The sequence below is a fragment of the Esox lucius genome, chromosome 24, assembly GCF_011004845.1.
Source record: "Esox lucius isolate fEsoLuc1 chromosome 24, fEsoLuc1.pri, whole genome shotgun sequence".
Classification (NCBI taxonomy): Eukaryota; Metazoa; Chordata; class Actinopteri; order Esociformes; family Esocidae; genus Esox; species Esox lucius.
The window spans coordinates 10192324-10210699 of record NC_047592.1 but is presented as its reverse complement, the minus strand read 5'-3'; the positions used below and the strand labels follow the sequence as shown (position 1 = coordinate 10210699).

At 44.1% G+C, this 18376-nt stretch overlaps 1 protein-coding gene across 4 annotated transcripts in view; it reads right to left on the bottom strand.

Moving 5' to 3' along the window:
- LOC105020699 (nuclear factor 1 B-type) overlaps positions 1-18376 on the bottom strand; it is a 71170-nt gene extending 52794 nt beyond the window's left edge. For 2 of the 4 annotated variants that reach the window (XM_013140421.4, XM_013140423.4), the window contains exons 1-2: positions 16079-16594; positions 12738-13269 (exon numbers count right to left, since the gene is read on the bottom strand). In XM_013140421.4, coding sequence (XP_012995875.1) covers positions 12738-13269; positions 16079-16105 — 559 coding nt within the window. In that variant the 5' untranslated portion in view covers positions 16106-16594. Of the gene's footprint in view, positions 1-12737; positions 13270-16078; positions 16595-18063 lie in introns of those variants that run through there. The other 2 variants (XM_013140422.4, XM_013140424.4) reach the window with 2 other exon arrangements.

The window sequence follows — 18376 nt, the reverse complement described above, 5'->3', positions numbered from 1 at the left end:
AATATATTAGTGACATGCTGAACCCATATAACACTGCTGGGTCTCTAAGATCACCTAAGAAAGGACTTCAGGCTGTTCATGCATAAAAACCTGTCACCTATCACCTATGTTTTATTGTAATTTCATGGTATTCTGTTTATTTTTGTTGTATTATTATTTTACAGATGCTTATTATTTGCCTATTGCTTATTATTTTAATGTAGCTAACTATTTTACTATTTCTAATTATTGCACTACAGCTTATTACCTTTGCTTCAACTTTTATGGAGCCTGCTGTTTTTAATTATTAAAATAGTTAATGCTGACATATGTTTTAAAGGAAAGTGATTGCTGACAAGACATGCTTATTAGGACAAACACTGCTTCCATAAAGCACCGCTTTATTTTCACTCACCAAGAGTGACAAACTCTCAGAGGAAAAGTGCTCTCTTTTTTTTGGAGACTAGTTCAAAAAAAAAAGAAGCCACAGAACAGCTGTTGGAAAACCCACACAAGGTAATAGTTTCAAATGCATAGTTTTAACACAGATTAAACATAATTAAAAAACGGTTTATCTAACCACAACAACTCGCCGTGCCAAAAGCATAAAAAAAGAACTCTGTCATTGTTTGTGCAGCCAGTTCTGTTCCGAGGAACGGACAGGGGGGGGCGGGAAGGTGGGGTGGCTTTCTTAACACGGTTTCCTTATGTACAGGAAGGACCTTTCATACACAAACAAACCATACATTAGCTCCAAGCCAGACTCACATAGGACGAGGCTGGTTACCGAGGCAGGGGTCTTCTGAGGTGAATGCGAAGGAATTTAGGTCACTTCAGCAGAGAGACGTTCAACCAGCTTAAGCCGCTGCACACTGGAAATAGCGAGGGAGGCCCAGAAAAGGGTTTGGGAGAGAGCAAGAGGAACTAGTCTGACCCGGGTGGCGAGGCTTGATTCAGCTTGTTGGCCCAGACAGAAACAGGGAGATGTAGCTGCTTATAATTGGACCAGTTCACATACTGTACATTTCACCCAGTGGAAATACATCTCGTGGTTTTAAAACATTAAATCACCAAAATGTATTTAGAAAGTCTTCAAAGGGTTGATTTAAAAAGTATAGATCAGCTGAGGAAGAAGTTTACTTGTCTTTTGGACAACGATACAGCGGTCTTCGGGTTACTGCACTCAGCTAGGCCTAAACACAATTAGAATTGACGTGCAGTACTAAGCTAAAGCTTAGCATTAGCATAATTAAGTCCAAGATAATGAGGGTGTGACTTCTGACACACTCATGTAAAACAACACACCTACTTACAAAGTAACCCGCTGACCTCCGGAGACAATGGCGCTACGGTACATAAGCCTGTAACCACACAAACTAGCTGGCACGAAGACCCTGTGAAGACCTTCACCCTAGAGATAAAGGCGGAGACACCTAACCCAAGCCCCGCCATCTCAGGAACACATGTAGAATCGAAGACACACGCACGTCGTCTCTCTCTCCCTCGCTCCCTCTCTCTCTCGCGCGCACACACACACACACACACACACACACACACGTATTGTAAACAGTCTTTATTGAGACGTGAGTGGTTGTATAAACACAGTCAAGTCTTCTATTGAGGGGTCCCGGTCTGGGGCTGTGGGACAATAAGAGGCAGAGTTCCTGATGGCCCCCTTAACAGACGGTGAGTCCTAAATCCCATTACCGGGGCCACCACATTAACATTCCACTAGTCTGGCAGGTGACAGCTCCTCCTTTTCAGCCCGCCGCGGGGCCCTGCCGGCCGCCCGAGAGAATGGGACGGAGTCCCCCCCCCCCCTCCCCCCGCAGCACCCTGACAATACACACGCACCGTCGAACCCCAATGACACACACACACACACACACACACACAGACAGACCAACCCTCCTCACGCTGGCCCAAGTATAAAGACATATATGGGGGGGGGGGGGTTCTGGCCCAGGAGCAACACTAAGTATTTTCTTAAAGATCGGCAACGAGACCGGCTGGCAAATCTTTTGGCCACCGAGGTCTTTCTTCCCCCATCGTGTCTCCGGGTGTGAGAATACGCTGACCGCCGCTAACGCCGCTCTTATAATCATTATGTGGGGTTCCAGCATTGTTTCGTGGGTTTTCCCCTGATAGGAATCGCGCCAGTCTCCGACGCCGAAAAAGGATAAAGCCGAACTGCTTTTCCGAGGAAATGAGGTATTTTCGACGCAGCAGACGCCGTTTACGGGGTTCTCCGCACCAGATCAAAGCCGATACGGATCCGTGCAGACAGTGAGCTCGTCAGCCTGTTTGACTTTCCACAGACGCTACAAGCTCATTCAAGCCCACATAGCAGGGGCTTGTTAAGCCCAGTAGCTGGGTCTACGCCCCCTGAGTGGCTGTTCAGACAGTTCCAATGGCGACGATGGGTGTATGTGAGTGACAGGAGGAATGTGGCGCACGATGGAACATATTTATAGGCATTTATATACACATATATATATGTATATATATATGTATGTGTATATATTGTATTTAACGGCCAACTAGAATGCCTTGGGAAAGACACCCACACATGTGAAGTCTACCGGGAGAAGACTCCACCAGAGACCTCCTTCTCTGGGTCCCTGTGTCAATGCTGGAAAAAAATTCTATCAAACCGGCAGGCAATCTCAAATGGCCTGACACAATAGTCCCACTCAGTGACAACTCGCACTGAATTAAGGGTTCTTGTTTTCTTCTATTATCCTAAGCCCTATTCGCACTGGGATTTGTTTGATTATGGGATGTGAATATTCTACCTGCGTGGCCTTTTTCTTCTCACACAAAACGGGTCGTTATTAAAACTCCAATGGGCTTTTCCCCGGCACCAAGTCCTCATGTTGCCCTCCTCCCTTCTCCTCCACAGCCTGTATCCAATGGGCAAAGCGCCATCACTAAAAAAGGGCTGCATGGAAATGGTTCTTTATTACTGGAGCAAAAACACACCCAAAATATCTCTCTACTGCTTTTTTATCTTTTTGCCAATTCACAGTAGCTGGCACCGCGCTCTGCTGCCTCATACCCAAAGCCCATTTGGAAGGGGGCGGGGAGCGGAGGAAGCACTTTCCCTGGCCCCCAGACGGTGCCAAGTGATGAATCTTCCCGCGTGTTGGCTTTCTGCTAGACGGCGGTGGAGGGATCAAATACGAGGACAATGAAGACATGGGTAACTTTCTGTAATTCCATCTAATCTCTGCGTTTTGGTCAAATGCAGAACAACGTGGAGCTGCGGTCGCAACCGTGTCTAGTTACAAGGAGTGAGCAGCACTAGCGCATGCTAACATTACACATTTACTGACAGAGAACCTTCATTGTAAAATCAGAGAAGGCCGACTGGTTCCTGCTGGTATCAGATATTCTCTTGCAACTGTTTTGCAGGCATTGCGTTGATAGTTTTAGAAACATTGGGTTGGGTCTTACCCGAAAAAGTATTCAGCTGTCAAAAGCTTCAAAAAAAGCTGCAGTTTATCATCTCACAACTAGTGGAAATGCAACCCGGACAGGAACCTTCTAACACTCGTAGCCCCCCCCCCACCTTGCCGCCAAAGATCAGTTGGCCAAATCTATCACCGCAGCTGTGCGTGTGATTTCATGGTTGCAAATGTATCCATACTCGTCCGTGTTTTCGCCCCGGCAGAAGGGTGCAGTCCGGGGTACCGAGACCCAACTTCCGGACTTCCCCGGAGACGGACTCAACTCTTTTTCTTTTTGCTTGACCGAAAGCGAAGCCTCGGTCCCTAGACAGTCATTAGAACCGGGGAAGAGAAAGAGACGTTGGGGCAGAGGACTTAGTCACAGCCTGCTTTAGCTTCCCACAGTAACGCCCGGGCTTTAGCTCAGAGGGCTTCAGGCAGAGCTGGCTCCAACATCCTCTGGTTCAGTCCGTGGTACTCGGTAGGCCCTCTGACCACAGGGAGGCCCCTGACTGCAGCGTGGATTAGGGCCCCACAGTGGCCCATTGTTAATTGGGCGCCATGTGTGAAAGCTACAGAGAGATTAGTTTGTACAGCTGCTGCCATTTGTCATAACTACCCTTAACAAGACACACATGGCTGTGATATGGCTGTGAGAGAAAAAATGAGTTATATTTAATATTTTCAGGGACACGAAGAACTGGATGCCCGAAACTCTATGCAATCCCAAATTTTAACACGGTCATATTACAGACCCAACAACACAAATCATGTCTAACCATCTACTTCAGTGCAGAATGTTTATCTAATCTGTCCGTGCAGATTAAACTGGACAGGACAGCACCTTGAGTATGCCTGCTGATGATAACACCTGCGGTATAGCAAACAAGACCACTTCAAACCGAGGGTATTAACACGCATCGGCTGGAAAGGACACCACCTCAGAAACTCCGACAGTCACTAAACGGTTTAAATAGGTGTGCATGTGTGTTTGTGGGGGTTAAGGTGTTTCTCCGCGTCTGCACAGTCTTCACCCAAAACCCAACGGGCCGAAGACCAATGTCAGGGGGAGGGGGGGGGGGGGGGGGGGTTGAAGCCAATTTGAGAAGAATTCCAGTTATCTAGCAGGAGGGCGTAGAGCGGCTTAGAGTGGAGGCAGGGTAGACCGTCGAAACGAGGCCTCATTTTCTTTAATCACCTCGCCCTGACGACGGTTGACTGGCCTCCCGAAAAACGCGGAGAGAGTTTGACCCACGTTGTTATCCATCAGGACTCGTCAGGGATTGTGAGTGTGCTCTGCCTGTGTCGTATGACATACACGTTCTTACAGACGTTTATTTGACTCAAAACAAGGGCCTCAAGAAATCTTCACGTACTGCATGCTGAATGAAACCTCTGCTCTCAAATCTCTCTCTTCCTGTAGGCTTAACTACCAACTGGAAAATCTCTCTTGCTCAGTGTGTCTATGTATGTATGTACGTGTGTGTGTGTGTGTGTGTGTGTGTGTGTGTCTCACTGCGAAAACAGGATATGATTATTACAGAGGGGAACGTAGCTGTCCAGACATACTCTGACATCTGTCCTAACACTGATTTGGAATTCATTTTCTGGGTGTTCAACTCCACAGGATGTCCACATGCTGTCCATACAGGATGTCCACATGCTGTCCATACAGGATGTCCACATGCTGTCCATACAGGATGTCCACATGCTGTCCATACAGGATGTCCACATGCTGTCCATACAGGATGTCCACACCGGTAGTTTCAGGATAATTGGCAGAGAAAACCCGATATGTTCCTAATTTATTCATTTTTACCATGAAGGAGAACATATTTTTGAATATCCTGGATATGGGAACGTACTTTGGAGCAATTTCTATTCTTTCATACATCATCATGACCATATACCTTTTTTACCTATTTTAACGACAAAATAATAACTGTCAATATACAACGGGTACATTTAACATAGAAGACTTGTTAACAAGCTTATTCCATTGGTTTTGGAAATGGCCTTCTATTGGCGTCAATGGTGTTGAGGTAATCACATACCTGAGAGAACACTACGCCTCTTCAGAATTTCTTCCTAAATCTTATTCGCAATCGTGATTTTAGTTCCACAAGACGCACGTGAGGGAGGTGCTTGGGGCGCGTGCACACACGCGCACACACACACACACACACACACAGAAAAACTCTGTAATGAGTTGCCTCTTCTTTATCCGTCCCAAACCTGGCACCACTTTACACAATGACCGGGAGTACTGTACACTCAGACAAAAGATGAGACAACCATCACTCTAGATCTCTGATCGGGACTGTCCCGAATGAAAAGAGTCTGTTTGGGAGAGCGGGAGGAGGGGGCGGAGAACTTGCCATCTCCCCGGCAACCTCCCTCGACTGTCTGGCCCTCCCTGACCCCCCCCACCCCCGCCCCAAACTCCACCACCCCTTTCTTTTTCCCCTTGGCGATCATTCTTGTGCTATAGCGTGATAAAGGATGCACATTGGTTTTGCTAATGCCTCCTATTCTTTTGCTCTCAGGGTTTTCCCTGGCCTGGGTCCGATGATACACTTCATCTTGCCACTTACAAACGTTTGTCTACGTATCTCCGTCTGTCTTTGCATCTTCCTCGGTCTTTCCGTCTTAATCTTTTGCTCTTTCTGTTTCTCACAGCTGTCGTATAGGGCCCGGCAGGAAGGAAGACTGGCTGGATGAAGAGAAGAGAAGAGGAAAGAGGAGACAAGACAAGCACACGAGACGAGTAGAGTGGGGCATGGCATTGGAGTGTAGAAAAGTAGAGTGCAGCAGAGTAGATCAAACAAACGTAGATATGAGTAGAGTGCAGCAGAGTAGACGAAACAAATGTAGATACGAGTAGAGTGCAGCAGAGTAGACCAAACAAACGTAGATACGAGTAGAGTGCAGCAGAGTAGACCAAACAAACGTAGATACGGGTAGAGTGCAGCAGAGTAGACGAAACAAACATCGATACGAGTAGAGTGCAGCAGAGTAGACCAAACAAACGTAGATACGAGTAGAGTGCAGCAGAGTAGACCAAACAAACGTAGATACGAGTAGAGTGCAGCAGAGTAGACCAAACAAACATAGATACGGGTAGAGTGCAGTAGATACGAGTAGAGTGCAGCAGAGTAGACCAAACAAACATAGATACGAGTAGAGTGCAGCAGAGTAGACCAAACAAACGGAGATACGAGTAGAGTGCAGCAGAGTAGACCAAACAAACATTGATACGAGTAGAGTGCAGTAGATACGAGTAGAGTGCAGTAGGTACGAGTAGAGTGCAGTAAATAGGAGTAGAGTAGGCTCGAGCAGACTGGAGACACCAGCATCTGTTGAACGGTATAAGTGGTTGAAGTGAGCCAGGACAGTGAGGTAGTGTACAGTCTGTGGTTTGGAACAGGGGGTGAATGTACCCATTTGTCTTCATTTGGGAGGGCTGGCGGACTAACTGGGAGGAGGGGGAGGCACCAGCACTCTTGTCAAGTGGTCTCAGGGGATTTTAAAATGTATTCGGCTATTCTCACAAAGCCTGGGAACCTCTGATGAGCCAGACCATAATGACATGCTGTAATATACAGTATATATACTGAATTCACTCAATTCAAATATATATATATATATATATATATATATAAATATATATAGATATATATATATTTTTTTTTTAAATCATTACCAAAACACTTATGTCTTACATTTTGTCTGGAGTAACAGTTTGCAAAATGAGATGTATTAAGAAAGCACACTTTCTTCAACCTCAATGTCAGATTTGTTTTTACTATGAATTTATGTTTTCAGTCTGGTAACTATTATTTTTGGATGTTTTCAGAGTTTTTTAAACAACTACAAGACAACGTGATTATTCACGACAGAAAAAGTGCACATAAATTTAAGAAAGTTAACTAACTCTCACTCCGGATCATCGTGTAAAACCCCACACTAACAAACAATCCATGAGCGCAATTCAAACATCGGCTGAACAATAGGAAATTAATTTCCCAACTCTTCTCGTCAACCTGCACAAAGGCCGCGATACAGGAATTCTAAAGAAACATTACGGACCACAACATTTTTCGTTAAAGTGAAAATAAGTGATGAAGTAGGCTGAGAAACCTGGCATCCAGACAAGGCTGTGACCTCTACACAGAGTTGTATAGTTTCCATGGAGATTTATGTACACGGAGCAACAAAAGAGGGCCAAGGAGGTAACACGGGCTGTTTAAGCCTTGAGGTATTTGCCAGAGCAAAAACCCTGCTGCTAATGACATGCAGCTCATACTGAGCTGTAAGAACAGCCTTTCAAAGCACCAGGGTTGACATTTTAGAGGAAGCTTGTAGAGGGAGGACATTTTTGCGGAATGAAGACAATCAAGAGGCTGAGCAAGGGACCACTCTAGGAATCACGAATGATAGACAGGCAGACGGAAAAACACATCCAAAAGAGAGGCAGAGAAGCCCACTGTAACCCATCAGAATGTACACCGCAACATGGCAGAGACGTGAGGAGATGAGAGATGAGGAGAAGGGACGAATAGCAGGAAAAGGAAATCAATAAAGTGGGCAGCGGAGCTGGGAGGGGCTTGTTTTAAGTGGATTAGACGGGCAGAATGTGTTCGATAGGTTATGGCTCTGAGTTAGCTATTCACCACAGGCGTAGCAGCATACTGATGAGATGAGCAGCACAGGACCGCGCGCCTTCGCAGAATTTCTCGTCTAAATCCTTCCTTTGTTCCACTGGAATTAGGTTCCTAACCGTTTTCTTGAGATTGATCTATTTTAGACGCAAACAAACTCCGTCTTTCAAGGTGGTGAATATGAACCGTCCGAGATGGGGGAAACAACCGTCACCCAGACCGTGGCACTTTAACTAACACAGATGGAGGTTCTGGAAACAATAACCAGACTACTGTACTCCGCTAACAAAATAGCCCTTTGTCATCCAAACCACAGAAGGCGGCACGAGGACGGTGGTGCCCTTAACTCAACGGGCCTGCAACGTTTTTAGCCCTCCGCTTCTGGCCTCCTCCGGCTGCGAGACAGGGCCTTAAGCAGCTGTCACAGGAGTCCAGGGGCAACTTGAGGGAGAGTCAGCCAGAGAGGGGTGAGCGTCGCCCCGTCCGCAGGGTCCGAATGACAGGGGAGGAGGGAGGGGGGGGGCGTTCTGGGAGCGAGGAAGGTGGGGGGGGGTGGGGGGCCCTCCACCGTGAACCGAAGGTCCCGAGGTCAAACTCACTGGCCCCGGCCGTGCATTCGGACGCAGCCAGCTGGAAAACGAGAGGCGCGCAGCACACAGTGCAGCAACGCCTCACGAGGTCGCGGCGCGGCGGAACCAGCCCGGCCAATGGCCAGAGACGGAAAAACCCCGACCAGCGTTGACACTGGGCCAACCTGGGAGGGGACCGCCTCTCCCGCTCGCTGAGACAGACCGTGACAGGCACGGACAGGGAGACGGGGGAGGGAGGGGGGAGGGCAGTCTGACAAATGGCTGTCAGGGGACCGCCGGTGGTCTGGGAAGCACGACGGCTGACCTGAATCGCCGGGGTCAAAGGGGGGTGGGGGGGTGTAGGTAGTCCCCCGCCCCACCAACCCCCACCGCGTTCCGGGGCCAACTACGTGTTTTCACAGATACGTTTTGCTCAATTTAACTTCAGAGGACACCCGCCACATCTCTTAGCAGAGGTCAAGACACCAGGACCTGAAGGGATGTCTGGCCCTCGTAAAACAGAGCGTCGGTTTTAGCACGGCGGCCATCACTGGAGTGCGGTCCCAGGACCTATCAGGACGCTAGAAGAAGAAAGAAACTTCACAGAGACAAAAAAAAAAGGGGGGGAAAGTGAAAACATCACTTTGTTTTTACGGTTTCACACCAGGGAAACCGAGAAGGGCTTTGACCCTTGACCTTACGGAATCCTGCTGTGGATCAACCAAGCTTGTTCTGTCACTGGCTATGAGTTTATTTTAAAATAATCGATGTTGAGAATCTAAATCCAAGCTAAATCAGACAAATGAACAACTTTGGCAGACCATTTTCACAGACATCAGTTTTCTATTACAGAACTCATTAGTAGGAAGAACCATTATACTCAGACTGGCCTTTTATTTCTAAGAGGCACTTTCATATGAAGTAACAACGGTTTCTTTTGAGGCTCTGCATATATTGCCACAACAAAGTTTTTCCTAGCCTAGAACAATGCAACAGACCAATAGTGTATTTCAAGTCAGATAAGAAATAAACATTAAAAAAAAAAACATACAGCACAATCTAAAACCTTGGAAAGGTCTATGACTCCTCAAAAGCCTTTCATTTTCCATTAGTCTTCCCAATGACCTGGAGATTTATCAGTAATATTTTGAAATCTTGAAAAGCTTCTTTGTTGAAAAAATGGCATTCGTTCTTAATTGAATATTTGGAAAATGCTTGTGCATTTTGTCGTCAAGGGTCAATATAAGATAAACACAATGACACCTTGTACAACGCTGATGACTAATGAAACGAAACCCAATCCCAACCCGGATGGCTGTCATTTAAAAAATGAAACAAAGGTTCCCTCCAGCACTGGAACCTGACATGCCGCATGATAGCCAATATGACACAAAAAACAAATATCAACGCAAATTACGTATTAGTAGTTTTAGCAGCTAGAACCGGCACATGGCAGAGAGGGTATTATGCCAGTGCCAGTGGGTTTCCACTGAAAAAGATTGACAGGCTGGCACAATGGCTCCCACACACCGCCTCCTGTCCCAACCCCCCCCCCCCCTCCTGCTGGCATTAAAATGGGCAGCCACATGGGTACTGCTAGGGGAGACTACCTAAAGCAACCTCTATACCCAAAAACAACGGGTTAAGATGCCTTCCTTAAATTCACCCAACTCACCTTTCTTGGGGGTCAGCTTGGTTTGGCATATCTCAATCACTGTTTCTTTGTATACAAAGTAACATTACATTAACACTGCATGAGAGGCCTTAGAGAAGCACACACCAAATCATTTGAGTGGATGTACAGTTTAAACACATTCAAATCCAGCTAGATATTCAGGAACCAGCAATGTTATAATTCACCCAGAAGATAGCTACAAAGAACTATTCGGACATACTTTTTAACGATGACTTTTTTTTTTTTTTAAAAGCCATGTTTTCCGACGAAGCGGGGCATCAGTTTGGCGGTTTCTTCTTTGTGTTTGTTTATTTGTCTGTTGGTTTTGTGCAGTTGCAGAAGAACAAAAGCATAGCGGTCCCCATTCTGCCGCTGTCAGAAACTTTCCAGCGTGCCCACTGCATTGCGGATGCCAACCAACGAATCAAAGGCACGCTGCAAGCAGACAAAGAGGGTTTGATGCCAACCTGGGAACCTCTAACAACCATTACTGCCGTTTTCCCTGCCTGACTGGCACGGCGCAAACAAAATGGCGGCGTCCCGCACACCATCACAATGTGACTACATTGTCTGGTAAGCCGGGCACTGGTAACGGTATGCCAAAGACCACCCTTGGTCTATACTTGAAAATGTGTCCTACTTTTTCTGTATGACATAAAAAAAAAAAAAAATCTAAGTGGGGTGGGAAAAAAAAGAATTGTTTGAAATAAACAGAGAACAAAATGTCCTATTGCAAATGCTGCGTAATATCTAGGCCACCGGGGGGGAAAAAAATTTTACACGCTCCGTACGTACCAACACAAGAAAAGCTGATCATCCTTAATCGCATCAAGCCGCAGGAGAAACAGCAACTGAAAATATCAAATGTAGCATTGGTTTTACATAGATATCGGGAAAATCCCATTGACAACACGACCGGTCTGAAGTGGGATGTAAATTATTATTCCTTACATGCTATCAGCGGACCACAGGAGACACTTTGTGGCATGCTGTCTGATACCATTCAACTGTTAGCGGCTCAAATACAGCAGATGCACACTAGACATGAGAATCAGCGGTGCCCCACAAAAGACACAAAAGGCGGTCTGATGCCAACCGTGGTGCCAGTGGCAACCATTATTGCCTCTCCGCAGTGCCTTCTGCTTTCCCTGGCACTTATCAAACACAAAATGGGGGTTCTGCCTTTTATGACAATGAGCTAGCTAGGCTGTCTGCGTCTCTTCATGCGACTGCCAGTGTATCGTGGCATGTGTGGGCGAGAGCGTTTCCTTGGGTCCGCACTGGACACTGAAAAGGCTTTAAAACGGACACTAAAAATATAAAACAAAACTTCAGGGGGAAATGTATTTTTGTATAGTAAAGGCGAGTTAAAGGTGGCAAGTACCTGATGGATTGAGTAACAAAAGCCCCAATAATAGGTCCGCAGTGCGGTATAGCAACTATGTAAAAAAAAAATATATACGATTTGGCCTGAGAAATGTACTGTTCTTGCCAGAGTTCCTTCTTACAACAATATAATGACCCCTCTGTATTGTAACATCTAAAAATACCACAACTAACTTTGAGTTTATAGGCACTACGTTAATTTCTGTGTTAGTTTGTATTACATTTTAAATATCTTACACATGTTAAAAGAAAAAAATTAAATAAACTAGAAATTATGTAATTAATATACTTAGCTATTTTAATAAATTCATGCACTATTTGTGCAATTTTGCCAACTGGCTATGTGCTGAATTTAGGTAACGTTTGTTCATTTATCGTGTGTTGTCTTTAAACCACATTTATAATAAAATATCTTAATAAAACACCTTAATACAACAACTTTGTTTAAAACTAAACTGATGTAAAGTAATTTAGGAATAAATTAAAAAAATACTGTCTACTATATATTTTTGTACAACATCTCCGTCTTACTCGAAATATAACAATGGGTTCATACCAGCTACATCAAATCCTGTCTATGAGCACATATGTGTCCTTTCTAAAATTACAGTACTCATCAGCATTTTGTCATTCAGGCTGTAACAACAGCATATCTGAGTGCCTAAAAAAACTAAATGAATCAGTACTTGAAGAAAAAAAATATCCGACCAATCAGTGTAAAAAGAGTCAAACACACACTACCTTGTGGTTCATTGTCTGTGTTGGTAAATTATGTATTCACGTTTTCATTATTTTTCTACTTGTTATATTGTGTTGCATTTAAAAGAAACATACGTGTTCGCAGGACTGTTCCTTTAAATTATAAAGAAACTCTTAGCTTCTGAAGGGATGAGCCTCCTACCAGGCTCCTATAATGCTGTCGACATCGGTTGTGACCCTTGACCTCGGCCAACCCCAACAAACCCCCCCCCCCCCCCCCCCCGCCCAATTCGCTGACCCACGCAGAACGCCGACCTACCTTGGTCCTGGACATAGTACGCTAGAAACAAGTCCAGCTCCTTGACAGACACCGTAATGTGATGCGGCTGGACGCAAAGTGCCGGGTTGGTGCAATGCGGCGACTTGACCAGGCGCTCTCCATCTGTACTTTCCAACGGGATGCCTTTGAACAGGATGACCATCACCAGGTCCAGGCGCCACACCTTGTCGGCCTGTCGGAGACAGTCGATCCGCCGGATCTTGCCCTTCTGGTCCGGGTTGGAGAGGACGCAGCACGGGTGCTTCTTGCCCGTCACACTGAGCACAAAGTCCTCGCGGTACTCTTGGCGGATGTCCTTGCGGAGCTTGGCGAGGAGCCTGGAGGCCCACTTCTGTTTGATCTCGGGCTTCTCGCTGAGCAGTTCGTCCTTGACCGCACGCTCCTCGTCCTTGGACATCCGTTTCTCGTGCTTCTTGAAGTACTTGCGTTTCCTGGCCTGGAGGTTGAACCACGTGTAGGCAATGGCACGGACATGAGGGAGAAGCGCCTCGATAAAGGGATGAAATTCATCCTGAAAGTCAACAGGGACAGGGAAACAGGGAAACAAGGAACAATTGAAGTCAGTCGACACAGTCATGTCAAGTTAGCTTTTTTGCAACAGTTTCGACTAAATAATAATTTGTAATGAATTACAGGGAAAATATGAAAAATACCATATGCACTAAAGTTGATAATTGGGAATTTTGTGGTTAGAATTAAATGACTAATCATTAAACTATCCAGAGCTAGAGACATGCCTAAATGTGACAACTGTCACAAATTAACCCCTGTAATGCCTACTGGGTCAGAGATCTGTGGGGGAAAGAATCGGAGAAACAGCATCCTTAAAAACAATTTTACCATCTCAAACACTCCTGGGATTGCAACCGAGGAACAGCAGTCAAGGATGACGAGGACACGAGGAAGACACTGTGTTTATTACAACTACAATAACACCAAAGCCCTAACAAAAATGCACCCCTGGTTCATGTGACTTTTCTTTTCTGAACACCCTTCACAATAGGAGCATGCGCCGCATTTCACACTCGCATTTTTCTTATCAAACCGTCCACATTCCAGCATGTACTTGCCCTTCACTGGAAGTGGAGAAAGAAGTCTGGAAGGGGGGACCAGAGCGAAGTGAAAAATGCTTGCATAACCAAAGGGGCGGATAGGAGAAACTTCTACTCACCCCCTCCTCTCCTTCAACACAGCCACTTTTTGCAAGTTCAAAAGGCAAGTAGAAGGCAGGGGAAAAAAAATACATACACACCTCAACCAAGATACCATTATTGACGTAGGTTGGGGACTAGGTTTGCGGTCCCACACACTGTCTCTGAACAGACGAATTGCTCTTGACTCTCAGACATTTCAAAATCCAGGCCAGGTTTAAAATGAAAAAATGGCTACTTGGCACAACTGGCACATTCTTTGTACCTTCTGTACTTCTTCAGTAAGGGTGGCATTCAACTGCCTTGTGCTAAGAGCGAAGTCAGTCCTTTCCAAATCCACTTTAGGTCGGTAGGTTAGATGTGTTCTCTCTTGTGAAGATCTATCTATGGGTAGCCTGTTTGACAGTATAGTGTGGTGTTGTGGATCATGTCATTTTGACTAAGATAGAGAATTAGAAGCACTATGATGTTATAAAGGTTAAAAGGGAGAATTTCCTTTCTATTTACAAAACAAAATGCCTTAATATGCCTTGAAACGACAATGACAATTTGCCAATAATTTGAAGTTTAGACAAATCTTTGAACGACGTTAAAGTGTTTTGCTTTTAATATAAAAAAGCAATCTCATATATATATATAAAAAAAATGCCAACAGAATGTTAGGTCATTAACATATCAAACTTAATAACTGTGAGACGGCTCTTTTGAGGAAGGCCCTGGAAGAGTTAAACCACATAATGTTCTTTGTGTAGGCAAGCGACACCGCTGTGCTTTGGGAAAACCACAGAGATCCCCCTTTGCTATCTTTATGCTCTCATGCTACCCAATGGTGCTGTTCAGAAAAAGCCACATCGTTGATCTGCGCTGTTAGGTGCCAATAAATCTTGACTTTGGGCTCAGGACTAACAAACTAAAGCCAAATCAATCAACAGTGACTCATCCAATTTTCAAATAAGTATGAATTGATCACTGTATAACCCTTTTGATTTAGAAAGGGAGTTTAATTTAGATGGGGGGGGGGACTGCCTGAGTCTACCAAAAAGTAAGATATCCAATATTCCTGTGAAATTGATAGCACATTAGTTGTTTAAAAAGTTTTTTTTCTATTATATTTGCCATTATCTCATATTAAAAGTTGATCTAGTAACAGAAAGGCAGTAAGGTTATATATATTGATTTGCTCACAAAGTGACAATAATTACATTCCATTTGCTATTTGCTACTACTAATGAATTACATGTACACTTACTTTGCACTTAAATTAAGCCACGCTAGATCTCTAAGGTAAGCTTTGGAATTGTATGTGGTGCTGTGTAAGACAAATGAGTTGGCAAGGGCCTGAGCAGTGAACTTCCGTTGAGGCCATAAAAGCACAATCCTCTTAAGCACAAACTCGACCACATCTCAGTCAATCACTTACTTATGCCAAGTAAAATATAAACAGTCAAACTGAGTCAGCCAAAAGCCATGCTACTCTGTCCAACCACTGAATCAACCGTATCATTGTTTTCATCTTCATTCACTGCGATCAGCTCTTACGCAGCTTGAAAAGAGTGAAACTTTCTCCTGAAACGCAATATGAAAAAAAGGATTTGACAGTATCACCAAGCTCTATACAATTTGGCTAGTGAGAAATCCGTTGATGTGTTGTTGTAGTTTACACGGGACAAAGGAATGTCGTTTTGTATCTTCTGATATGATTACGCGTGATTATAATCACAGGAGGAGTTGTGCACACTTTACGCACCGCACTATGGAACTGGTGTAAAACTCGATGTATTCTCTTCAACACATGGAGGAACTAAAGAATTATTTTGCTTCATTTTCTCTCATTTGTAAAACCAACGTTCTTATTTAAAATAAAACTGTTGTCCTATTACAGGTAATATTTCATGCATTTTTTAGACAAGACGCAAACCCACACCTTCCAAAAAGCTAAACAGCTATTGATACACTCGTCCTACAGCTACAAAAAATAAGCAGCATATGAGCAATAGTTTATAATACATAGGACAATTTACAAAGCATAGTTTTATCAATAATCGCCTGGCATAATACAATTGAGTAGACTATGACTAAACCGATAACTCAATACATTGCGCGAAACTAGAATATATAATAACGACACACAATAAAAACAAATATAAACTTGAAAGCATTCCGTATTACCTGAGTAAGACAAATTGGAGAGTACATGACGAGCCAGCAGTGTACACAAAATAGGTATTTCGAATGATTCCTCTGAATGCTACCACACTTTATCGCGCCATTCTTCCTTGCCCGTAAAGCACCACGCAAGATTGTGGAGACGTTATCCGCGTAAAGAAGGTCTTATCCAAGAGAATCAGTGAGGTGAGATTGTGGAGGTCCAAACAATCCAATTTCTCTTTTCAAATGAAGACGATATGGCAGATAGGCTACGCGTTTACGAGGGCGCACTTTGAATGCCTATGGCTGTCCCAATCCGAGTCAGTGAATTAAGGTAATTAAAGACATCCCATAATTCTGGAACTGTGCGCTTTACAAATCGGAGAAATCCATTCATAAAAGCCTTATGAAAAGTACAGAAAGCGATAAATTTCGGATCCTACACTATTCTTTCTCCAACTTGATAGCTTATAATATCGACCGGTACACCCTCAGTCAGCTTGATACTAACAAATCCGTCCCTAAGATTTTTTTCTCACTTAATTACATAGGCGAGTCATACTCCTCCTCCAACAGACGCATTCCATTTCCACCAGCCCACCTTTTCGTCTCCCTCGGAAAACACAGCATAAAACACCCCCCCCCCGCCCCCCCTCCCCACACTCTTCTGAGTTATGATTTTATGAGCGGAAGACTTTGGACCAGCGCCTCGTTCAAAAAGAAACGCAATGGAAAATTCCCTCAGATACAGTATGGACTCGAGGCCTTATTCGAACTCTGTTTAACATACAGCTTATCCGGGGGGGATCATGTTCCTTTACAATATAAGATATAAGCCATGTAACAGAAAATCTAAAGGACAAGCGCAAATATAGCTCACAATAAACTTCAAAATGCATTACTCACTCACTCCACAATATATAACACCCCGTTCACTGACTTACAATTAGTTTTGAATTTGCAATAAAAGTAGCTTGATTTGAATGCCTTTAATAAAACAGAACATCATTTTCAATATCAAGTAAACTGAAATATTACACACCTAATGATTATTGCCTGATATAAAATGTAGCACTAGCGGACCGCTGGCAACTTAATTATTCAATGCAAAATTTAATAGAGGCTCAATATACATACATTCAAAGTCAACTGTGTAGGTTAATATATAATTAACTTTTGGTTTTGATTAGCAAATATATACTTTCTAAACTATGACAGTAGCTCTTAGGAAACGGTTCAAAGTGGTGCAGTACGGAAGACCGGGCGGCCTGTCAACGAGTCCAACCCTATATTTCATATAACCGCGGCACCGACTGTTTCCTCCAACTCCATGTAGTATTCACGTGCTCTCGTGCTCTATATTTCGTGTCAAAATTGTGAAAACATAAAAAATGTAATAAATAACAATGCTTTATTTTTTTATCTTCACAAAAATTCGCCGATTGCCTAAAAGTACGCTACTGGACTACTTCGTCAATTGCACAAAAACTGTTTTTTTAGGCAAAGCCCATCGTGTTTATAAATGCATGTAGAACGTTTCCATGGAAATTACGAAACATTTATTATTAAGAATAGCATACATGTGGTGTAAATGGGTGCAGTAACCCATAAAAAAAATCACTTTTCATTTCAAAAAGCGTTTACAGAAAAATGGACATTGCCGCAAACTCATGTACGCTCATATAGAATTGCTCCACACATTCCGTATGAAGTTCATTGCCAACAAAGGGGGCGGGGAAGGTTAACGCAGGATGTGTGCCAAGTTAAGTTCTCTTTACTTAGGCGCTACTCCTACAACCAATGTAACACATTGCTGTGACCCATATGCCCCCCACAAAACATAAAAAGCACATATCGGCTAAACGGTCTACTTGTCATTGAACTCGTTATATCACCGCTCAACCAGACCGGTTTGCGGTGAAGAGCAGGTCAGGTCAAAATGGGAAAACTGCAATGTTTTAACAGCGTTAAAATGACACATAAAATAGTAATCCATGTTAACGTACCATTGCACTGTATTGCATGGATTTAAAGGGGGATCCTGGAATCTGGGTGAAACAAGCTGGTGCCTTCACATTTCTCACGTTCAACTTGCTTTTCAGTCTGTTTTCTTGTCGTAGCCTAAAAGTGCTTTCAAAAAATAAAAATCAACACCGGAAAATAATTATTGGCAGAGAGGCGAGTAAAATCAATTCACCGAGCACCTGTTTTTTTTTTTAAATCTTCCTTCCTCTTCAAATCTCACTTTTGGATAGGTTTTAGGTTGTTCAGTTGTTGAACGCGATCCAGAAGAGGCTGACTTTTCGGAACTGGGAAGGT